This window comes from Zootoca vivipara, chromosome 1 (assembly GCF_965207765.1).
Source record: "Zootoca vivipara chromosome 1, rZooViv2.hap1.1, whole genome shotgun sequence".
Classification (NCBI taxonomy): Eukaryota; Metazoa; Chordata; class Lepidosauria; order Squamata; family Lacertidae; genus Zootoca; species Zootoca vivipara.
Window position 1 is genome coordinate 104,358,272 of NC_142582.1, and position 23,048 is coordinate 104,381,319.

At 43.1% G+C, this 23,048-nt stretch overlaps 1 protein-coding gene across 10 annotated transcripts in view; it reads right to left on the reverse strand.

The window, feature by feature from the left end:
- The window catches only part of ABCD4 (ATP binding cassette subfamily D member 4), a 352,667-nt gene that overhangs the window by 16,528 nt on the left and 313,091 nt on the right, over nt 1–23,048 (reverse strand). The window contains exons 1-4 of one of the 10 annotated variants that reach the window (XM_035108606.3): nt 10,068–10,200; nt 6,222–6,346; nt 5,970–6,097; nt 4,479–4,618 (exon numbers count right to left, since the gene is read on the reverse strand). The exons of 2 other annotated variants lie outside the window; for them this stretch is intronic. In XM_035108606.3, the coding sequence (XP_034964497.2) occupies nt 4,479–4,618; nt 5,970–6,097; nt 6,222–6,346; nt 10,068–10,084 (410 nt within the window). In that variant the 5' untranslated portion in view covers nt 10,085–10,200. Of the gene's footprint in view, nt 1–3,247; nt 3,269–4,478; nt 4,619–5,969; nt 6,098–6,221; nt 6,347–6,511; nt 6,601–9,716; nt 10,201–23,048 lie in introns of those variants that run through there. 7 more of the 10 variants (XM_088672172.1, XM_035108597.3, XM_088672181.1 and 4 more) reach the window with 7 other exon arrangements.

Sequence of the window (23,048 nt, forward strand, 5' to 3'; positions counted from 1 at the left end):
TTGCCAACAAGGCATATGAAGGATAATATACGGAACATTGTGGATATACTAGAGTTTTTACAGGCTAAGAAGAATACACATGCGATCCTGATGTTTATAGATGCAGAGAAGGCCTTCGACAATATTTCTTGGGGTTTTATGAAGAAAAATATGGAAAGTATGGGAGCGGGTTCAAACTTTATGAATGGCCTTAATGCATTATATTATGAGCAAAAAGCGAAAATTATAGTCAACAATGTGGTGACTGATGAAATTAGACTTGAGAAAGGAACTAGACAAGGGTGCCCGCTCTCCCCATTGCTATTTATAACGGTCTTGGAGGTTTTGCTGAACATGATTAGAAGGGAAGAAGAGATCAGAGGAGTAGTGGTGGGGTCAAAGCAATACAAATTAAAAGCCTTCGCGGATGACTTAGTGCTAACTTTAGAGGACCCGGAAACCAGCGTAGTTAAAGCGCTGGAAATAATTCAGGAGTTTGGGCGTGTTGCGGGGTTTAAGTTGAATAAGACCAAAACGAAGGTTTTAGAGAAAAACTTGACGCTAGAGGAAAGAAATAAGATACAAGAGGCCACAGGCTTGATGTTTGTAAAAAAGGTGAAGTACCTGGGGGTAAATATGACAGCAAAAAATTTGAGTTTGTATAAAGATAATTATGAGAAGATGTGGAACGAGATAAAAAGGGATTTAGAAACATGGTCTAGTTTAAAATTGTCATTGTTAGGTAGAATATCAGTTATTAAGATGAATGTATTGCCAAGGATGCTATTTTTATTCCAAGTCCTACCTATAATTGACAAGACAAAATGCTTCAAAGAATGGCAAAAGATATTATCGAAGTTTATCTGGCAGGGGAAAAAACCCAGAATTAAGTTTAAGATTTTAACAGATACTAAAGAAAGGGGGGGCTTCTCCCTGCCAGATTTGAAATTATACTTTGAAGCTGCGGCTCTATGCTGGATGAAGGAATGGTTCTTGTTAGAAAATACTGATGTATTAGACTTAGAAGGTTTTGATAATGTTTATGGATGGCATGCATATTTATGGTATGATAAAGCAAAGGTGTATAAAGGTTTCAAAACCCATATAATTAGGAAATCATTGTTAAATGTATGGTTGAGGTATAAGGATTTGCTAGAGAGTAAAACACCCAGGTGGGTCTCACCATTGGAGGCTAAAGCCTTTAAAAGGCGTAATATGGAAGCCAGATGGCCAAAATATAAGGATATTTTAGTACAGGAAGGAAATCAATACAAATTAAAACCATATGACCAGTTGAAAGATGTATTGTCCGATTGGTTACAATATCACCAAATCAATGAAGTGTTTAAAATGGACCAAAAAGTAGGTTTCCAAAAAGAAGAATCCAAGTTGGAAACATTGTTATTAAATTCAAAAACCAAGAATTTATCTAAGATGTATAACCTATTGCTGGAGTGGCAAACAAAGGATGAACAAACAAAATCGGTAATGATAGAATGGGCTAAAGATGTTGGGCATAATATAATGATACAGGACTGGGGAAAAATGTGGAAAAAGTCTATAAAATTTACAGCATGCAATGCCCTAAAAGAAAACATGTTGAAGATGATGTATAGATGGTATCTGACTCCAGTTAAGTTAGCAAAAATGTACCACACACATGATAACAAATGTTGGAAATGTAAAGAAATAGAAGGAACGTTTTACCATATGTGGTGGACTTGCCCCAAGGTAAAAGACTTCTGGGATAAGATTTATAATGAATTAAAGAAAGTGTTTAAAAACACGTTTATTAAAAAACCAGAGGCCTTTTTGTTGGGGATTGTGGGGGAGGAGATACCAAAGAAAGAGGTTACTGTTTTCTTGTATGCCACAACAGCAGCGAGAATGTTGATAGCACAGAAGTGGAAGACCCAGGATATACCTTCAGTGGAAGATTGGCAAATGAAAATGTTGGACTATATGGAACTGGCTGATTTGACCGGAAGACTCCGTGACCAGGGGGAGAAAGCGGCAGAAGAAGAATGGTCAAGCTTTAAAACCTATTTGAGGAAATATAGTATTTGGACTGATTAAAAAGACAGGGATTTTGAATGTTATTAGGAATTGCAGCGTAGGATGAATGTAAAGTGAATAGATAAGACGATGAATGTAATTATAGATTAACAGAAATGAGGAGTGAGTTGTAGCAATTTTGGAAATGGATAATGAGGTAGAATTGCTATCTGTGATTGACAGTGAATCGCAGCGAGCAGAGAGCAGAGGAAGTCGAAGTAAAAAGACTAGAACAAGGCTTTAGAAAGTTCGGTGTATTTTTATTTTTATCTTTTTTTATTTTTCTTCATTTTTGTGTATTGTATTGTATTGTTGTGTTGTTATTTTGTTGCTTTGTTGTGTTTTGGTTAAAATGAATAAATTTTTTTGGGGAAAAAAAAATAGAATTCCAGTTGCACAACTTTAAGTCAAATAAAGTCATCGTTATGTTTGTAGCTTCCCCTTTGCAACTCCAACCTTAACCATCTCTTACAATTGCATCTATAGTTGTTCCACACTATGAACAAAGTAAATGCTAATTGTGCTGCAACCCAAGGATCACACCACAATATCAAATAGCCTGCACTTTAATCAGATTGTACTTCAATCCAGTTACCAATATTCTTCAATTTTCTTCTCACAAGCAGGTCCATTTTGTCTTATAAAACAACAGCTTCCCCATACCTTGTGCTGTCCAGTTGTTGCAGAGTCACAAATCCCATCATCAACATTGGCCTGGCCTGATGGGAGATGTAGTCCAAAACTTCTCAAGGGCACTAGAATCTCGAGGGATTAGCATCCTAATGTGATTCTAGTGTTCCAAAAACAGCAAACTAAAGCAATACAGGGAAACTGTCCTCTAAAGCAGTTTAAATTTAAATTGTTTAAATAACTGGAGCCCTTTCACATCTTGCTATTGTTAGCCTCTTTACACATCTCCAATTAGATATGGACAAAAAAACACCACCCCACATTTGTTTGTTGCAGTTTGCATTTTAGTTTTAAATATAGTGGGTGGAATTCAGCATTTCCACTTGCCAGACTGATTCTCCCCCCCCCCCACTCAAGCCAATGGTTGGGATATTCAGAGGGAGGAGCCCTGTAGCACGAGTGGGATACACTGCACTGGCTTCTGCTAACACAACTATTGCTTCGAGTCCTGCCTAGAGGGTTGCAGCCAACTAAAGAAGATCAAACCTATCCATTCTGAAGGAAATCAGCCCTGAGTGCTCACCGGAATGACAGATCTTGAAGCTGAGGCTCCAATACTTTGGCCACCTCATGAGAAGACTCGACTCCCTGGAAAAGACCCTGATGTTGGGAAAGATGGAGGGCACAAGGAGAAAGGGACGACAGAGGACAAGATGGTTGGACAGTGTTCTTGAAGCTACCAACATGAGTTTGACCAAACTGCGGGAGGCAGTGGAAGACAGGAGGGCCTGGCGTGCTATGGTCCATGGGGTCACGAAGAGTCGGACACGACTAAACGACTAAACAACAACAACAAGCCCTACTTAGAGAAGACCCTTTACAATTAATGGGCCATTGTTAGTCCCGCCCATGAATTTCAGTTGGTCTACTCTGAGCAGGACTAAAGGTAAAAGTACCCCTGACCGTTAGGTCCACTCGTGGACGACTCTGGGGTTGCGTGCCCATCTCGCTCTATAGGCCAAGGGAGCTGATGTTTGTCCGCAGACAGCTTCCGGGTCATGTGGCCAGCATGACTAAGCCGCTTCTGGCGAACCAGAGCAGTGCATGGAAACGCTGTTTACCTTCCCGCCGGAGCAGTCCCTATTTATCTACTTGCACTTTGACATGCTTTCGAACTGCTAGGTGGGCAGGAGCTGGGAGCGAGCAACCGGGAGCTCACCCCATCGCGGGGATTCAAACCGCTGAGCTTCTGATCGGCAAGCCCTAGGGCTCTGTGGTTTAGACCACAGTGCCACCCGCATTCCCTTAGCAGGACTAACACTGGCTAAAACCCAGTGCCTGGAGCACAGAGCATATGTTCAAAAGGCAATAATCATAATAATAATTTTAATTATTTTATTATTTATGCCCTGCCCATCTGGCTGGTTATTCAAATAACTTCCCTGTGTGTCTTAGGAAAAGCCCATGGCTCCCTAGAACAGAGTTTTCCAAACTTTTCGTGTTGGTGACACACTTTTTAGACATGTATCATTTTGCGACTCAGTAATTCAATTTTACTAGCAAACGGGAGGTTAAACTAACCCCTTTCAAGCCCTGGGAGGAGCATGGAGAGCATTCGCGTGACACACCTACACACTGCAGCAGACACACTAACGTGTCACAACACAGTTTGGAAAGCTCTGCCCTAGGGAGAGAAAAACAAAGCAGGTCAACATATAAGGGGAACAACAAAATCAGTCCTCATCAAGGCAGAGGGGCATGCAAAACATGCCAGAAAGTGCCAGGAGGAGCCTGAATCATGTCCAGCCACTTACGGATTATCGATTTCCTCATGCAGAATATTCAAGGTATAATACACCTGGCCCTGAAAGTAGTAGCCATGGAGGTATTCTGTGAGAGTCTTCCTCCAGCTCACATACATCAGGTTGCGGATGAACTGGTCAAAGCTCTTCAGCTGAGAAGAGAGAGAACAATGGGGAGAGAAGATGAGAATAAGGCAAGAAAAGCATTTATGGCTACTCTTGTGGTCCAACAACTGCACTTACAATGTCATATGACATCACGTGGATATGTTCCCGCATTCCTGAGCAGAGACAATCGCAGCAGGCTTGCACCAAATTTAAACAGCGTAAGATATAAGCCCCACCGCTAACCAATGGAAACACAGTTCTGGGCATGCAAAATTGGTGGGGCTAATCTAGCTCACAGCCCAGCGATTCCCCAGCCATGGATTGCATGAACACATTGACCCGAATAAAGTCTTCTGAGCTGAAGGCATCCTCTGCTCAAAGCAAATGATTTAAAGCATTAGATGCACCCCCCCTTGTCCGACTGCTGACATAAAAAGTCTTTTCCCCACAAGAGCTAACAGTCCAGACGGGTTTACAGTAAACAGCACCTTCCAGAACAGAGCGTGGTCGGAAAGCAGTGCTGAGCGGCCCAATCCAGATTAGCTTTTTCCATTGCAGTTTAGAAACTGCGAGGGAAGAGTTAGAAAGTTACTCTTGTTGGTTGTTTTTTTTTTTTTATGTCACCCTTTATCACAAGATCTTAGGGCAGTTTGCAAGATGAAGATGTGCCTTAGAAACTTTTGAATTGCTGTGGCTGGAATTGTCCTGGCTTAACTGCACCATCCCTGGGGATAGCCACTTTTGTGAGGTAATAAAGTAGCCGAAAGTATCACACAATGGAAACATTACAAACAGTGTTACTTGTAAAATGAAGACCTTTAACAGTTGAAATATAATAAATGAACAAAATAAAAGTGACAGCATTAAGCGTGCCTTTAAAAAGTGTGATTAGTCACTAGCTAACATGTTGTTTGAATCCCTGTGGCAGGGTGAGCTCCCATTGCTCGGTCCCAGCTCCTGCCAACCTAGCAGTTCGAAAGCACGTCAAAAATGCAAGTAGATAAATAGGAACCGCTACAGCGGGAAGGTAAACGGCGTTTCCGTGTGCTGCTCTGGTTCACCAGAAGCGGCTTTGTCATGCTGGCCACATGACCAGGAAGCTGTACGCCGGCTCCCTCGGCCAATAATGCGAGATGAGCGCGCAACCCCAGAGTCGGTCACGACTGGACCTAATGGTCAGGGGTCCCTTTACCTTTTTAACATGTTGTTTGGCCCTCAGGATACACATGTGCAGAGCAAGGCAGTATCACAGAGTCACACAATTGTAGAGATGGGAGGGACCTCAAGGGTCATCTAGTCCAACCCTGTACAATGCAGGAATCTCCACTAAAGCATCCATGACAAATTGCATTACATGTGCTCTCGTCTCCTTGTAGAAGAAGAGGTTTCACGTACCATAGAGTTCAGTAGAATAAGAATCAGTGCAACTGCCGTGACTTGCTGGAATCCATGGAAGTCTTTGTTCCCCAGAACTCCGTAATACTGGCTGGGAATCAATCCCACCTGGTAAATGACCAGCTGCTCTAGGGGAGGTAAAGGGCGGGGAAGAGAAAAAGGATGAACTCCAAGGGTGCTCCCGTATACATTGACAAGAGTCCTGGAAAGGACTTGCTTGATATCATTCTTCTTAGCCATCGACTCACTTACCCAACAGAGCAACCATGAGCAAGGTTAGGAACATCAGTACATTCTTGGAGCAGCATGCAGGAAATAAAATTTCTTGGATCTTCAGAAAACGCTGGAGAAACTGCCGGTCCAGCTGGGGCCGAGGCCTGGAAGGAACAGATTCAAGAACAGCCAGGTTATCGAGCTAGCATGCAAGCCATACACAATGGTCTGCTCAGTTCAGACTGGCTGTAACCAAATGAAATTCTGGAATCTCCCTCTGAAAACAGGAATGGGAGCGATTTCACCCTGATACTCCAATAGTAACCTACCCTACGGCAATAATGAAGAATCCTCTCTGTTAGCATGGATCTTTTCTTTGAAGACCAGAGGTGTATCTTCAGTTGGAAATGTACTAAAGTGCTCTAGAAAAGAAATCCAGAGCTCATTGTGTGAGTCCTGATTCCATATCAGGAAGGAATCTAAGGGTAGATTCAGACAAGGAAGAGCCATGTGGAATTTTAACCATCTGATATGTATGCTACCCTTCCTTCAGGAGCTTAGTGCATAGTATGTTGGGAAGAGACAGTGTGGTGTAGTGGTTAGAGTGTTGGACTAGGACTTGGGAGAGCAGGGTTCGAATCCTCACTCAGTCATGAAGCTCTCACTGGGTGACCTTGGGCCAGTCACTACCTCTCACAGTGTTGCTGTGGGGAACAAATGATGACGAGGAAAACCGTGTATGCCACCTGGAACCCCATGAATAAAAAGGTGGGATAAAAATGCAATAAATAAATGAAAAATAAAATATGTGAAAAAGCTATAATTCTGCACAGTAACAAAGAGAGCCCCACACAGCCGTCTTCCTAAGCAAATGCGGGGATCAACGGGGGGATTATTTGTTTCTCCTTGGGAGAATATAACCTGTTGCGTGACTTGATATTTCAACTGATTTGTTGAAGCTTAAATTAAGCTTTCCATAAATTAAACTTCTTTGCTGCAACTCCCTCCCTGCATCACACTCTTTTCCTACTTCCGACTGCAAGAAACCTGCAGCATCAGCATCTAAGGAAATGTTCCGAACAGATTTGCCCCCTTTACCAGTTTTATTCTACTTACACTACTGAAACGGGAAGAACTTCAGCTTTCTTTCAAGTAGCTGAAATAAATAGATAGGCCAAACTGTGCTTGAGCTGTAAGTTAAAATGCCATTGTTACTTTCTGATAGTTCACTGGGAGGGTTTTGCTGAGAGATGTAAAACTCTTCATGGGAGAAATCAAAGGATGAATACCTAAGCTTGATTCCTTTGCTTTTTAAATATTATTTTCAGCTCCTCTTTCCTAAGCACATGGAAGTGACTGTCCTGTGAATACCACCATTGTTTCCAGAGTTCTTGTTTCTGTTTCGTTATTTTCAGTGGTTGCCCTATGGCCTTACTGAGGGATCTCATTCTCGACTTGCATTAGTCTGATGTTCCATTGGGCATCTCATCTACAAGTCTTCTAAACCCTGGCATGATTAGGTTTCATAGCAGTCATACAATAGCCCCAGAACTCACATTACCCCCCCCCAACCCCAAAGCTTATCTCTTTCCTGATTTTCTTTCCATCTTTCCCCCCCTAACTCTTGTATCCTCTTCCTGCTTCTTCACTATACAGCTTTCGGCAAATGCTGAAGATGTATCCTCTTTGCCTTGGTCTTTGACATCTGAGATGTGTATTTTCAGGTCCCACCCTATTTTAGCTGTTTAATTCTGAATTTTAAATTGCTGTAAGACATGCTGGGACCTGCTGGTAAAGAGCAGGTATTGAATTTGAATGAGGCCGATGATATCCTTGGAGTCTGTGGGTACAATTCAACATTGCACTATTGCAATCATTCTGTCTGGGAAAACATTTCAGCTTGTCAGGCAGAACCATGTTTCCTCTCCTGCTGTCTGCTGCTGTTCTGGGGGTTCTTCTGGCCCTGCAGAGTCAATTTGGGAGGGGGGAGAGGGAGAGGTCCGATTGCACTAATGGGCCTTGTTGTGTTGGCTCCTGCTGGTAATTGAATCAGGTCCTATATCAGGCATCTCCAAACTGCGGCCCTCCAGATGTTTTGGCCTACAACTCCCATGATCCCTAGCTAACAGGATCAGTGGTCAGGGATGATGGGAATTGTAGTCCAAAACATCTGGAGGGCCGAAGTTTGGGGATGCCTGTCCTATATATTTATCTGGAATGATTACCACCATCATTCACAGTTCAGTGCTCACAAACAGAATATCTATTTCACCTGTAAGAAAGACTCCAGTGAAAGCTACTACTTACTTCTTTTATACTTAATTATGAGCACACCTGAGTGGTTATAAAGCATGCTTAATGGGCAAATATTCTACATTAAGCTGTCTTGGGTACCGTGTGCATTATTAGCATTTACCATTATACTATTTGAACCTCCTGGATGCCCTTCATCCCAGAGGTGCCCCATAATTCCTCACCTAGATTTGAAAACACTTAATGCACCCCTTAACACCCTCATGCTACCCTTTGGTAATCTCAAACATGTTGGTACCATATCACATTTTTCAATGCATACTGACAGGTGCAGTGCAATGTAGTGTGGCAGCTAACAGACTGAGCTATGAACCAGGAAGTCTCAGTAGACATCGGTCACAAATTTACTATGCAATAAACTCTCAGCCTCTGCAGCTCCATATGCAACAACATTGAGATAATAGCACTGACCTACCTTACAGGGCTGTTTTAAACATTACAAAAAAAGAACGTACCTGGGCGTAGCATTAAAGCAAGTTACAGTATCTCGAACTTCCTAGTCTATTTTCCTCATTTACTGTCTTTATCACAAAAAGTCTTCTGAGGAAGCGGATTTGGTCTGCAAGACCCCCCAATCAGTTACAATTGTGCAACCTGAATTTACTGGTATGCGACTCAATCCCACCCCAAAAGGGGGACAGCCTGCAACTGCCCTTTGCATTATTTCAGACACCAGATGAAAACCCAGCTCTTTTCCTGGGCTCTTACTTAAAAACGGGTTGCGTCACCTTTATGGTGTTTTTAATTATCCTGTTTACATAACTTGGTGTGGATTCTTTTAACGATTTTGTTTATTGTGCACTATTTATTTCTTTGCATCAAAAAATCTAAACACTGCTAAACTGCAAAAGAAAAAAAGAGCTCTCAAAGCATTTACGAAAAAGAACTAAACAATAAAATTGTTGGTAAAAACAGTTAAAAGCAACAATTTACAACTTTCAAAACTAAATTAAAATGAACTAAAACACACATCCAACGCCCTACATCCAACATTAAAAAAATGTTTTAAGCAGACCCCAAAAATAGCAGTAAAAGCATCTGCCTGATGTCAATAGGCAGGGAGTTCCGAAGTGTAGCTGCTGGCCAAAAAAAATACACACGCGCACACACATATATGCATGCGCATATTATACTGTACGTATATATATATATACACACACACACCCCAAAAATATTTTGGTGGCACTGTACAGCAAACAAAAACAAACAAAGCCAGAGTACCTGGGCGTGAGGACCCTGCAGTTTATGGGGTTTTTTTCCGCCCCTCTGCAGCCTCCGCTCCTTTTCTGCAGCCTGATTCCTAATACTGTAAATGGGGGTCACGATCCCCTCACACCTCCGTCCAGCACCCCAAACCCTCACCGCGCCCCGCCCCGCGCAACCCGAAGCCGCGCTCACCGGGCGCTTCCCGACGCTGCTGCCCTGGGAGCCATGAGCGAGCTGCGCCCGGACCAGGAGTGTCTCCCCAGGGGCAAAGTCCCGGCCAGCCACGTCCGAGCACCCACCCACCCGCGTGCTCCGCTATGCTCTGGCCCGGCGCCGGGGGTCGAAGACCTGATGAATATTCATTACCCTTCTTGACTATTCATGACTGCGCGCGCGCGCGACCCGCCGACAGCAGCGACAAAGGTCGCTAAAACCAAGACGGAGCATCGGTCCCCCTCAGTGAGATAGAGGTGGGGCCAGAGTGGCTAGAGCGGCTCGGAAAACGGGAAGGCGGAGCGTGGCTGGAGACATGGGAGGAGCTCAAAATATGGCTCCTCCTCAACCCAAGAGAGCGAGAGAGAGAGCGCAAGCGAGCAACAAGTCAAACAGGTTCCTGTGTGTAGGCGCGCATGTTTTTTTCCCTATCTCTACGGCAAAGCCTGTTTACCGCGGTCTCTGCTGATGGTTTCATTAGAAACGAAACAGGTAGCGGAGGCTAGAGGGAGACCTCGCTGCAGAATTGAAGCTATACGTCCGGTTCCCGGACGGTTGCACGTTTTTAGGATTCTCCATGTGCGGGGCAGAAGTGGTGGAAGTACATAGAACAGCCTTATGATGTGGATTAGGAAGAGATAGGATTGCCGAGTTTCCAAAACGAACTTTCGCTGCTTAAAAACTTTCACTAGATTCTTCCTTTAAACTTCATCTCCCTTTTTGCCCTCACCGACTGCTAAAATAACTTTTAAAAACTGCAAGAGCAAGCAACCCAAGTGCCCCCCCCATCCCAGACCTTCAAGCCAGTGACGGAGTATCTTCCGTCAGCAACAGAATTCCCTTTTTTATATACAGCATAGAAAAGCGTGTTTATTTCAAAGCACTGCAACGGAAAGAAGTCTCTAACACTGTTTTTTATTATCCAAGTATGCACGTATAAATATGTACACGGAGAGCTAGTGCTGATTTATATGAACTTTATTTACATTGATTGCAATGTGCTCTCGCCGCTCTTGCTCCGCACATGGAAGATTCCACGAACTGACATTGGGAACAGGAAAAGGGAGCCCCGTGTGGCATTCTTGCTTGGCTGCCTGTTGGGAGAGAGAAAAAGTAGAGCGCCTTCCACCGTCCTAAATGTACACAGACAGCAGAACATTCAAAATCTAGGATACAAGCCCGGAATGAAATGTGTGTTGTTTTCCTTTCCTTTCCTTTTATTTTATCGAAATGGAAGGGTTCTCTTTTCTTCAAACGCAAGGAGTTGTTATCAGCATGCATCCTTTGGGCGCAGAGAGCGTTCTTACTTGTAGTTAAATGTTAGGGGATAAACATAAACCAGCATTTTATTGCAACTCTCCTACAGCAGAAGAGAGTGCCAATCGGTGTCAACAATACTGAACTGAGCGGCTCAGTAGTATCTTGGTATGAGATAGTTTTCTGTGTTCTAGTTTTAATTAGTGCTACAGGACATCCTGTTTTAAGTTTCAGGGCAGATGAAATATATTGCTTCCTTGCATAGTGCATAATTAAACTATGGAACTCTGCAGGAGGCAGTGATGGCCACAAACTTAAGATGGCCTAAAAGAGGAATGAACAAATTCATGGGAAAGGCTATCAATGGCCATGATGGCTGTGCCTCAACAGTCAGAGGCAGTAGTGTCTGAATACTAGTTGCTGGAGACCACAGGAGGGCAGAAGGCACTTGTGCCTGGGTCCTCCTGCTTGCAGGTTTCCCACAGGTGTCTATTTGGCCATTGTAAGAACAAGATACTGCACTAGACTTATCTAGCAGGCTGTTCCTATGTTCTTAATATTCTTAAAGTTAGCTTTTTATCGCAACCCCAATCTCTTTCATAGCATTTCTTGATCCCATTAGTCACTGATGCAAAGCAGTTTGCTGGTGTGAATACCTTTGGACTCTGTTTCTCTAAAACACCGAAGGACATATAAAAGTGCTGCTTCGTTATACATATTTCATTTTGTCATTACAGCTTCCAGTAATTTTCACCTACAAGGGGGAAGGCCCTCTGCCTTGATGGACCCTAATCCATGGGTTCTACCTCCCTTTTATTACAAATAAATGAATAAAATGCAAATATCTAGCCCTTGTAGAAGCCAGATGATGAGGTCCACATATGCAGGTACTATTCTGTTCATTTGTTTTTTTAAAAAAACCTGGCCTGCTTCACTTCAGTTTTTTTGGCCAATGAATGAAGTCGTAGCAATGATTGACATTTAGGAAAGGAGATGAGAAGTTAGACAAAGAGGAGTTGGAATGGCACACCCATTGTCTGGATAAAGAACTTATTGGTTCATTTGTATTTCAGTTTGCTTTTCCCTAGCAGATAAATAATTGCTGCCCCAGAGAAAACAATCAGATATCCCGGATTTTAGTGCAGCTGTGATTAGGCATTAGTATGCCCCCAAATACAAAAGGTAAAAACAAAGACAGGAGTATGATATTTCTAACTCTAGTTAACCCCCCTTATTTATTTGGAGTGCTTATCCCCTCCTGCACCCTGTAAAAATTCCTGTGGACGCCCTTGCTTGCAATTCCTCAGAAATGCCAGATATTTTATTGGTTTTGGCATTTCTACCAAATTGACATGCATTTAGTCAATTGACAAATGCATATTCAATTTCTCTAGGCTGCTTGGAAAGTGTACTATCTGACCTGAAAGCCCTTTTCCCTAATTCCAGATCTGTGATGAGGATAATTCACTTTGTACATGCGCAGAGGCCTCTACCTATTTACAGCTGACCTCTAAAATCTAAAAGAGGTAATGGAGCTTTTCCGTAGGGGCTTTGGCTGAAATTAAGCCCTGAAGGCACGTTAGTAAAAGTTTTAATTAGATGGAGTACACTTCTAGCTGTGTACTGCAGCATCTAAAACCCACAGCAAAATCCAGTTGTGGGTTTTAGAAGCTGCACAGGGGAGACTTTGGTCCTCTCACTTTGAAGTGGGAGTGAGATTTGTGCTTGATAACAGCAGCCTAAGGTATTTCACACTTGAACCCATTAGATAAGCCACATTTCACAAGGAGAAAAATGCTGCCTTTGAAGCAAAAATGTTTGCTGTTGTTCCCAGTTTACTCAGTATGTGGGAAGTGGAACATTGAAAGAGAGCAAAAATACTGCAGAGCAAGTCACAGCTCAGCATACTGTTCTACTCTGGTCACACATTTCTAGTACAGTATCTAGAAATAAATTATCCAAGCTGAGCCAGGCTCCCATTTAACAGCACTATATATTTGTTAAATTTTGTCGTATGCATGCTTGTGGACTCTGAAAAGCAGCTTTGTCGCTGGGAATGGTGTTTTTTTTGGGCAGTAATATTTTAGGCCCTCGTTACACTGGCAAGCAACAAAAGTTGATTTACAGACATGCCATAAAAGAGCGAAAAATAGTTTTAAGTACAGTACAAAAAACAATGGACGATACCAATGGGGGTTGGGTTGATAATAAGATCCCAGCAATAAACAGCGAGTTGCCTTTCTTTCCCAGCCAAGGGAGCCGGCGGCAACTACATAACCCCCACCCCCACCCCCGCTTCTTTTTGCACAGATAAGTTAGCGGAAACTTCAGGAGAAAGGTGGGCCCACCCTCACAGTCTTGTTCCGTTGTGATTTCATTTCCCAATCAATGGCTGTGTGCACATTGCCATCTACTCTGGCTCCAGGGCGTTCCCACCGATGTCCTTTGAATCCGCATACACAGAACGTTTCACACTATACACTAAACTATATTGTGGTTTTTTGAGACTCATTTACACTTCCGTTTGCCCTATGATTTGCAGGCACAGGTCTGAGAGGTTTTTCATTTGTCCCGCTGCTATCCCTGCTGGGTTGAAAAATCTATTGAACCTGTGCTTGGAAATCACGGGAAGTATGGGTGAGCCTTTAATCCACATTCCCTTTGCAGCTAAACAGAGGCGTGTACATTTGAGGCAGCCGTTGTGCAGATGACCGCTTCAGGAAAATGAATTGGAGGGTGGTGGTTTGGAGGGGCAGGGAAACTAAACTGATAATGTGCATCGGGTGAAAACATCCCCACCCCGTCTCTGGTGTGTACAGCCATGTGCAAATGTGGCTTGAAACACAGCAGAGGAAAACAACAGAATTATGGATTTTATGTGAAACATGAGCCCAGGGCTACCCCAAAATGCTGGGGAGACTGACAAAAATATAATTGGTCTTCAACCACCAACCCAATATAGGTCCACTTCAGGAACCAACAAGGTTCTGTGAGGATACAATAACCACATAACAAACGTGTTAAAGTGGCAATCAGTTGGTGAGTAGGTGGAGTTAACTGGTCTGTATATATTGGGAGGAATTTCTCACATGCACAGGCAACCCTTCACGCATGTCTCTACCTTGTATTACTACGTGCATATTGTACAATAACAGCTCTGGGGTAACTCAGTGCGTGATTTTCTGTGACCATTTGAAGGCATATTTTGAGTTGCGGCCTGCCTTGTCCTTATCACCTCCTGCAATTGTAGCACCTCCCATCTGAGCTGCCATTCTGACCCAACTCTTTTGTACTCCCTCATCCCTTTGGGAGATCAGGCCCCTTTGATATGCACAGCCTGGATGTGAAAAAACTGGACCACTCTGGATGAGGCACCAGCTCCATGGAAGTTGAGGGATTTGACACACTCGGGACATGCTGAGCTGCAATTGTCCACTCCAAACACTTCCCCACCAGTCCTTTTGTCCTCTTCATGCCAGATGAAGCACCTGCTGTGAGCTCCATTTAGTGTCTAAGTTCCAAAAATTTCCATGGCCCCTCCTGACACATCCAAATCCAAGAACAAAGGACAAGCGCATTTTCTGAGCCTCTCTTTCAGCTCCCCCCCCCAAGAACTGGTGTCCTAGACCCTTGGAGCCGGCACAGTACTGAAATGTTTACATAATTTTACAACACAACACCCTTCCCCCTGCTTGCCCACCTCCGTCACCAAAGGACACACCATAAGGCATCCGATCTTCTTCTCGCAATGAGAGCATCAGTGGAACTTTTATCTCTTTCGCTTTGTTTACTGGTCAGACCAGCAAAACGTTCACATCAACCAACTTACGTATCATTACATTTTTAAAAAATGTAGAACGTAAAATAGGAATTATTTTTTAAATTTATTGTTTTATACATTAAACATGTTACAAGGGATGCCTGAGTTCTGAGTTCTGTATCTGAAGAAGTGTGCATGCACACGAAAGCTCATACCAATGACAAACTTAGTTGGTCTCTAAGGTGCTGCTGGAAGGATTTTTTTATTGAGTTCTGATTAGTGTCAGAGGCGGACTCAGCTACTTGGATAATTTTTTAAAATATATTGGTGAGCTTTAGGGCATAAAAGTGGCCTATATATATGTACTAATGTATATGTAAATAAACTGCTGGGGTTTACATATTCAAAGGGAGAGTGGCCATTGCTTCTTTTGATCCAGTATGCTTTTGTGCAACCTGAGATTTTTTGCACTGGGCACAAGCTACACTGCTTCCTGAATCACCAACAGGAGCATAACATTTTGCAGCTCTAAAAGGCCATTCAAAAGCAGCATCTTTTTTTCATTCCCCCCACCCTTTTCTGTTTTAGGATCATGTCTGAGGAAGAGTAGTCATGAAGCTTTAAAAGCAGTGTTTCCCAAACTTGGGTCTCCCGCTGCTTTTGGACTACAGTTCCCATCATCCCTGACCGCTGGTCTTGCTAGCTAGGGATGATGGGAGTTGTAGTCCAAAAACAGCTGGAGACCCATGTTTGGGAAATACTACTCTAAAGCAGGGGTAAGGAACCTGCAGCCATAGAATTGCAGAGCTGGAAGGCAACCCCAGGGTTGTCTTGTCCAACTCCCTTCAGTGGTGGAATCCTGCCCACAGCCATCTCTGGGTGGTGTCGTCGAACCGCCAACCTTCTGGTTAACAGCCAGATACACTGACCCATCTAGCTGTTTTTGGGCTCCAGCTTCCATCAGCTCCAGGCAGCGTAGCCAATGGTTTAGGCTTAAGATGATGGGAGTTGTAACCCCAAAATATCTGGAGTTGCCCCTAATAAAGACATTATGATACTGTTCCTTGGGCTGATTCTACTTATGCTGTAAGAAGCTCAAAGGTGGTGTGAATGGGGGTTATATATTAAACAAATGAGAGAGCATAAGGTAGGTATAATGGGGGGCCTGTCTGGGGTGGCTGCAGAAGTTAACAGGGTGCGGGGGCATACTCGTTTTTATCTGTAAGCTGCCTTGAGTTTCATCAGGGAAGAAAGTATGAATAAATACATAATAGTATAATATAATAATAATAATAATAATAATAATAATAATAGTAAATCTGAAAATTGTTTTTATTGAAATATTTCAATGGATAACAAAGGTATATATAACGTCTCTGTTTTCAGTTCATAGAGTCCTATCTGTAGGTAAGTTACATTTGGTGTGAAACATTGCTATCAGAGGTATTGCGAGGTTGGGTGCGGGTGGGGGAGAGAGATGGGAAAAGAGAGGTAGGAGAAAGAAGGGAGTAGTGGTCCTTCCTTTTTTCATAGTGTATGTGGCGGGGTTTTGTGTCAGCATCATGTGGCTAGGTTCTTCATCTATTAGTTTTCGTCGGAAGTGAGAGAGATTGGGGAGCCCAAGCATGGTTGGCTGAATTCGATTGGTTTTGTTTGTGCATGAGAGGGGTTGTTGAGTCAAATTAACCATATCCATTTGAATAATAATTTTGATCCACTGGATGATTTGAAACAGATCAACAAGGATTTCTAAGTCATAACTGCTGAAACAACGGCAACAACAAAATGTCTCCCCTCCCTTGCACGAGTGGTGGGCAGGGGTGTAGGAAGGGGGGAGCGGGGTGGTGGTCTGCCCCGGGTTCCACTCTGGGAGGGTTGACAAGATGGCCCCTGACTCCCCCCAGGTGTAGAGTGGCCAAGGGCGCACACAGTCCGTATGGGGGCCGCTGCTCTCGCGTGCCATCCATATGGGCGCCTGTCATAGCTGCCAAGTTTTCCCTTTTCTCGCGAGGAAGCCTATTCAGCATAAGGGAAAATCCCTTTAAAAAAGGGATAACTTGGCAGCTATGGCGCCTGTACGGGCTGCCTCTCGCATGGCGACTGGATTGACTGCTGGGCGTGCACAGTCCGTACGGCCACCGTGCAAGTGGGGCAGCCCGTACAGCCGCTGTGCACGAGTGGCAGCCCGTACAGAGTGCGCATGTGTGGCATTCTGTACGGAATGTGCATGTGTGGCATTCCATACGGAGTGCGCATGCGCGTGATGCCACACATGCGCAGTCCATACGGACTGCGCCGCCCCGGGTGCCAGAGAGGGATCCTCTGCCACTGGTGGGATGTGGGGGGTGTGGGGAGGCAAGAGCAGATATACATCTGGAATGACAGTTCAGTTCTTGTACTCAAAACTAAATTCCGCGCTCAGAATTCTTTACATTTAAATACATGCTTTCTGCACCTGGGTTGCAGGGTGAGTATCAGGGTTTAGGGGGAAAGAAACCATAAAGTAGATCTTGCAGGTCTGAAGCCTTGCCAATCCCTGAATTTTATCCCAAAAGAGCTCAATGAATCTGGCATTTGGGAAACCCAAGTCTCCCCAGTCTGGGACTCATTGCCCTGGTTACCCTTCATATTTTGTTGTTGGACTCCAGAGCCCATCAACCCCAGCCAGCAGATCCAGAGGTCAGGGATGATGGGAGGGTGTCAGTTTGCGGAAGAGTTTGCTACATCACAATGGCTTGCGTTCTGTTTGCAGGGCTGTTACCTTCCCACAGTGTCAGGGGGACAGAACTTAACCAAGTCAGTTGACTCTATTCCAAGAGTGCTCTCTATGTAGTTAACAGAAAGGGCAAGTGTTTTTTGCGCAGGAAGTTGATATGAGTTGGATTTCCTGTTGGTTTTTGTCATGTTGAATAAGCCTCGTGAATGCTAGATTCTGATTTGCCTCCATCTGCCAAAAATTGGGAACTTTGTCGAGAGGTAATCTTGGATAGCGTACTGGAGCATTCAGAAGACTAGCTCAATATGCAAAGAAATAAATGACAAAAGGATTTTTTTTCATAACTTCACAGTACCAGAACATGGCTGCATAAGCTCACGGTTTGGATGATATCATATGTCTCTTTCACACAGCATAGTTGCTATTTTTCTTCTCTATGTGGTGCTGCCACCATGTAGAAAAGTACATTATAGCACTCTGAGGAAAACACAAGCACTAAAATTGGTGAATATATATATATTTTCAAATTGAGTGACAAATAGAATGGATGTGTGTAGGAGTACGGTGGGTAGGAGTTATGTGGCTGTCTATATGTAGACAATAACACAAAGGACGCCTCTTAGACAATAGCTAACAAAACTAGCAGTCAAGCTGTACAGAGAAATTGCGGCAGCAATGGATCCACTACCTGTGGAGAAAAACCTCATTTTTACACCGACAAAACACTAGCTTGAGTACTTAAATAATGCAATATCGCTGCAGAAGAAGCACATTTCAGAAGGCATTTTAATTGCTTGCAAGTTAAATGGACAAGAACTGTGTGTTTATTGCAATGAAATGAATTGTCTGGAACGAAATGCTAAAAAATGCATTTATTGTTCTTCACCTATTCAGTGTCCCTGCTCATTTATATCCTACCTTTTTCCTCAAAGAAGCTCAAAGCAAAGTATATGCTCATTTTATCATCCCAACAACCTGGGAGGTAGATTAGGTTGAGAGTGTCGAACGCAAGGTCAACCACCAACAAGCTTAATGGCTGAGTGGTGATTTCAACTTAGGTCTTCCCAGTCCTCATCAAGCTGTCCCATCTCAATAGACCACTCTGGATCTCCAGTTAGTGCTGCACGTCTTGTTGAGCAATGGGTCTGTGCGCCTGGCTGTTAACCAGAAGATTGGTGAGTTCCTGCATTGCAGGGGGTTGGGCTAGATGCCCCTCAGAGTCCCTTGAATTCTACATGCTATGATTCTGTGAAGAGATAGGGCAGGGCAGATGCATTATGCTTTGGTTCTTTTGTCCCTAGAAAACACAAAAGTATCCCTGTCTTTCAACTAGTGGACCTGTTTTTCAAGATTTCTCTGTCTTCTCAGTAGATTGTTTTGAATGCAGTGATATACACGACTTCTTTACAGAATTACAGACTTACCGTCCCTAGAAAGGGACAGGTCAGCTAGGAAAAAAGACACAAAGGCAGGCAGATGACCAAAAAGGAACTTATTTATGTATGCTACAACAGCGACGAGAGTCTTGTTGGCACAGGTATGGAAGACTGAGGAAATCCCTACGAAAGAACAATGGCAAGAGAAAGTGATGAGCTATGCGGAACTGGCAAAGTTAACATATAAACTGCGAGAGAAGGACAATCGTGAATTTAAAGAAGAATGGGAACTTTTCACAAATTACTTGAAGAGACAACAAAATGAACTGGACTCCTTGGCAGGTTTTGAATAAACATCCACAATTTGTTAGTAGAACATAAGGTAGATAAGGTGAAGATATGTACAATTTGATAACATGCAGAGAAAAGAATGTGGGAATAAAACAGGGGGGAAGCTGAGGGAAGTCTTGGAAAGGGGGGGGAGGGAGGGGAGGGGGAAAGGGGGGGACAATGTTATTGACAATGTGAAAGATAATGTATTATTTTAAATTGGTTCAATAAATTAAAAAAAACAAAACAGAATCACAGACTTGCAGAGTTGGAAGGACCACGAGGGTCCAGCTTTCTGTAATGCAGGAAGGGGCTTGATGGCTTGAACCCACGACCCTGAGATTAAGAGTCTCCTGCTCTACCACCTAAACTATCCCAATAGCATAGGTATTTTTAGGGAAGCAAGGTAATTTCATCAGCTTGGTCCAGCAAAATAGGCTATTGGTCTAGCAAACAGAACAATCTGTATTGTTTTGGAACCCATCTGATAAATTCATGCCCCGCCCTTTGAACAGTGGGAGATGTGAAAGGAGTGTGTTCCCAGGTTTCCACAGCACTTTTGGATGGAGCTGCTGATAGCACAGGAAAGGCAAAGGGGGAAAAGAAGTGGCCTACCCCATGCAGAGCTGTGATCCTGCTGAGCACTCTCAGCTTTTATGGGCAGGTAGGAGGGCAAAACAGCTGGAGCAATTCAGAGGGGAAGCACTTTGATTTGACTTTGAACCCCTGACAATTCCCAGCAATAGTTCTTGCCTCTCACATGCTGCAAGGATTTTGCCAAAGCTTAGAGTCAAAGAAAAAGGAGAGGGTAAGATTCCACTTGAGCAAGGAAACGCTTTCACTGCTGTGCCATTGTCGCTGTTGCCATCTTGTTTTGTTACTGATTCTGTGTCATAGAATCATAGAATCATAGAGCTGGAAGAGACCACAAGGGCCATCCAGTCCAACCCCCTGCCAAGCAGGAAACACCATCAAAGCATTCCTGTCAAGCCTCTGCTTAAAGACCTCCAAAGAAGGAGTCCTTGGCAGCAAATTCCACCGTCGAACAGCTCTTACTGTCAGGAAGTTTTTCCTAATGTTTAGGTGGAATCTTCTTTCTTGTAGTTTGAATCCATTGCTCCGTGTCCACTTCTCTGAAGCAGCAGAAAACAACCTTTCTCCCTCCTCTATATGATATCCTTTTATATATTTGAGCATGGCTATCATATCACCCCTTAACCTTCTCTTCTCCAGGCTAAACATACCCAGCTCCCTAAGCCGTTCCTCATAAGGCATCGTTTCCAGGCCTTTGACCATTTTGGTTGCCCTCCTCTGGACACGTTCCAGCTTGTCAGTATCCTTCTTGAACTGTGGTGCCCAGAACTGGACATAGTACTCCAGGTGAGGTCTGACCAGAGCAGAATACAGTGGTACTATTACTTCCCTTGATATAGATGCTGTACTCCTATTGATGCAGCCCAGAATTGCATTGGCTTTTTTAGCTGCTGCATCACACTGTTGACTCATGTCAATTCCATCTGCTCTCATTTATGCTTTCTGTTTGCGTTCTGTTAGTTTTTATTTTGCCTTGCATGGTAGGGCAGGTTAACATATTTTAAATAAAACAAATAAATATTTTATTTACTTTTAAATTTATATTCCACTTTTCTTCCAAAACAGGAACCCCATACAATGTAATGCAAGAGTTCTGGTAATGTACATTATTCCTGCATTGGCATTAGTGGTGCAGTGGTGAAATTTGAAGTGCAGGAGCTCATTGTTCCTGCACTGCAGGGGGTTGGACTAGATGACCCTTGGAGTCCCATCCAACTCTCCAATTCTATTATCGTGACAATCGCCATGACAGTACAAAACTGCAGGCAGCTGTATTGATCAATTATACAATCTTGTGATGAACTGTTACCACTTTAAAAATGAGATAAGAATCTCATCAAAGGAAAGGGGGAAAAGTTTCTTTCTTGGATTTTCTTTCTTTCTTCTCATTCTCTGACTGCAGTGCGTCCAGACTATAGCTATTTTGGGGTGGGATTCAATCACATACCAACAATTTCAGGGGGCACAATTATAGTTGATTGGCAACTCTTGTGCAACAAACCAGCTTCCCCAAAAGATTAGACGTATTGCGAAAAATGAATGCTCAGCAAATAGCTAATGTCATCTTATCTCTCTGCAAACAAACCAGGATGAATGCTCAATAAACAGGTTGTCTGGAAGCACCTTTCCTCTCTGTCCAACCTTTTTGAGCCTAGGAGCACATTTGGAAAGTTGTTGTGGGCACTACAAGATACCCATCTCACAGTAGAAAAAGCTGATGTTCAGAACCTTCGCACCCTGAAACCAGGCAAGGCAGTTACACCCCCAATAAGAAATTGCTTTCCCCATGGGAAGAGCACCTTATTTTTTTTAAAAAAAACCCAAAAATAATGCTAAATATGTGCTTTTTATTATTTTTACATTGTTAATTGTGCGAGAGTGTGCAAAATCTGAGAGAAGGGAGGAAAAGTGTTTTTTAAAATGACTTTGTTTAATACTGTCAAAGTGATGCACAGATTGAACAAGAATACTGTACGCTCTATAATCGGAGCACGATTTCTGTTCTCATCCTGAAGCAAAGTTCTTAACCCATGGTACTATTTCTGGGTTAGCGGAGTCTGTAACCTGAAGCGTCTGTAACCTGAAGCGCCTGTAACCCGACGTACCACTGTACTAGTGTTTGGTACCTGTTCTGTGGGGAACGAAACCTGGGAAGTAGAGCTAATATCACGTAAGATATTATCAGATGCAAAAATGTAAATAGAGGCTTTCATAGAATAAAATATTAGTGAATATCAGCAAATCACTTTCAAACAGTTCTCTGCAGTGCGAGGACTAGTAATTTACCCCTGCTTTAAAAATAATCAATTGGATCTTTAAAAAGTGCTTTGAAGGCTGCAAAATCAATCCTTTTTTTACTGTAAAAATGAGTTTTTGCTCCTTTGTTCTGCCTTGCTGTTTTCCTTGGGATATCTGATTTCCCAACTCACGCTGTCGTTATTCTGAAATTCAGCCACTGGTTTCTTTCTTTCTTTTGTTTGGTTTCTTTGTTATATACTCCATGAACTATGGTATATGTTGCTCACTCGTAATAAATTCTCCTAGCCGCTTTAAAGATTTACACCTTCCAGAAACTCTCTTTTCCTTCCCTTTCAGTCATCATTTAGACACAGATAGGCTGAATAAACTAATTCAATCTTTTGCTATAAATCACTCACATCAGCATTTCAGCAGCGTTGTCCAGACTTTGAGCTCTCTGATTTGTCAATATCTCCCCAGGTAGCAAAGGGCTGGAACTAAACACAATAGCTGTTCAGAGAGGCTCCTTCGCCTTTCTTGAATCTGGTGTCATAATGTCCTATTATAGTTTTGTGTCATAACATTGTGTAAATTAGTATGCTGCAAAAGTCACTATTCAATCAATTCCTCCCCTCCTGTCTCTCTAACACCCACACCATACAATTAAGGCACATAGCTCCCCCAAAAGAATATTAGGAACTGTTGTTTACCCCTCACCAAGCTACAGTTCCAAACAACTTTGCCATTCCCAGGATTATTGGGGGGAAGTCATGACCTTTAAATGTCCTTTAAATGTATGTTGGGGATGTGAACTATTTTTTTTTTATTCCACTTAAATGCTCAATTTTGCAAGATGCTGAGGA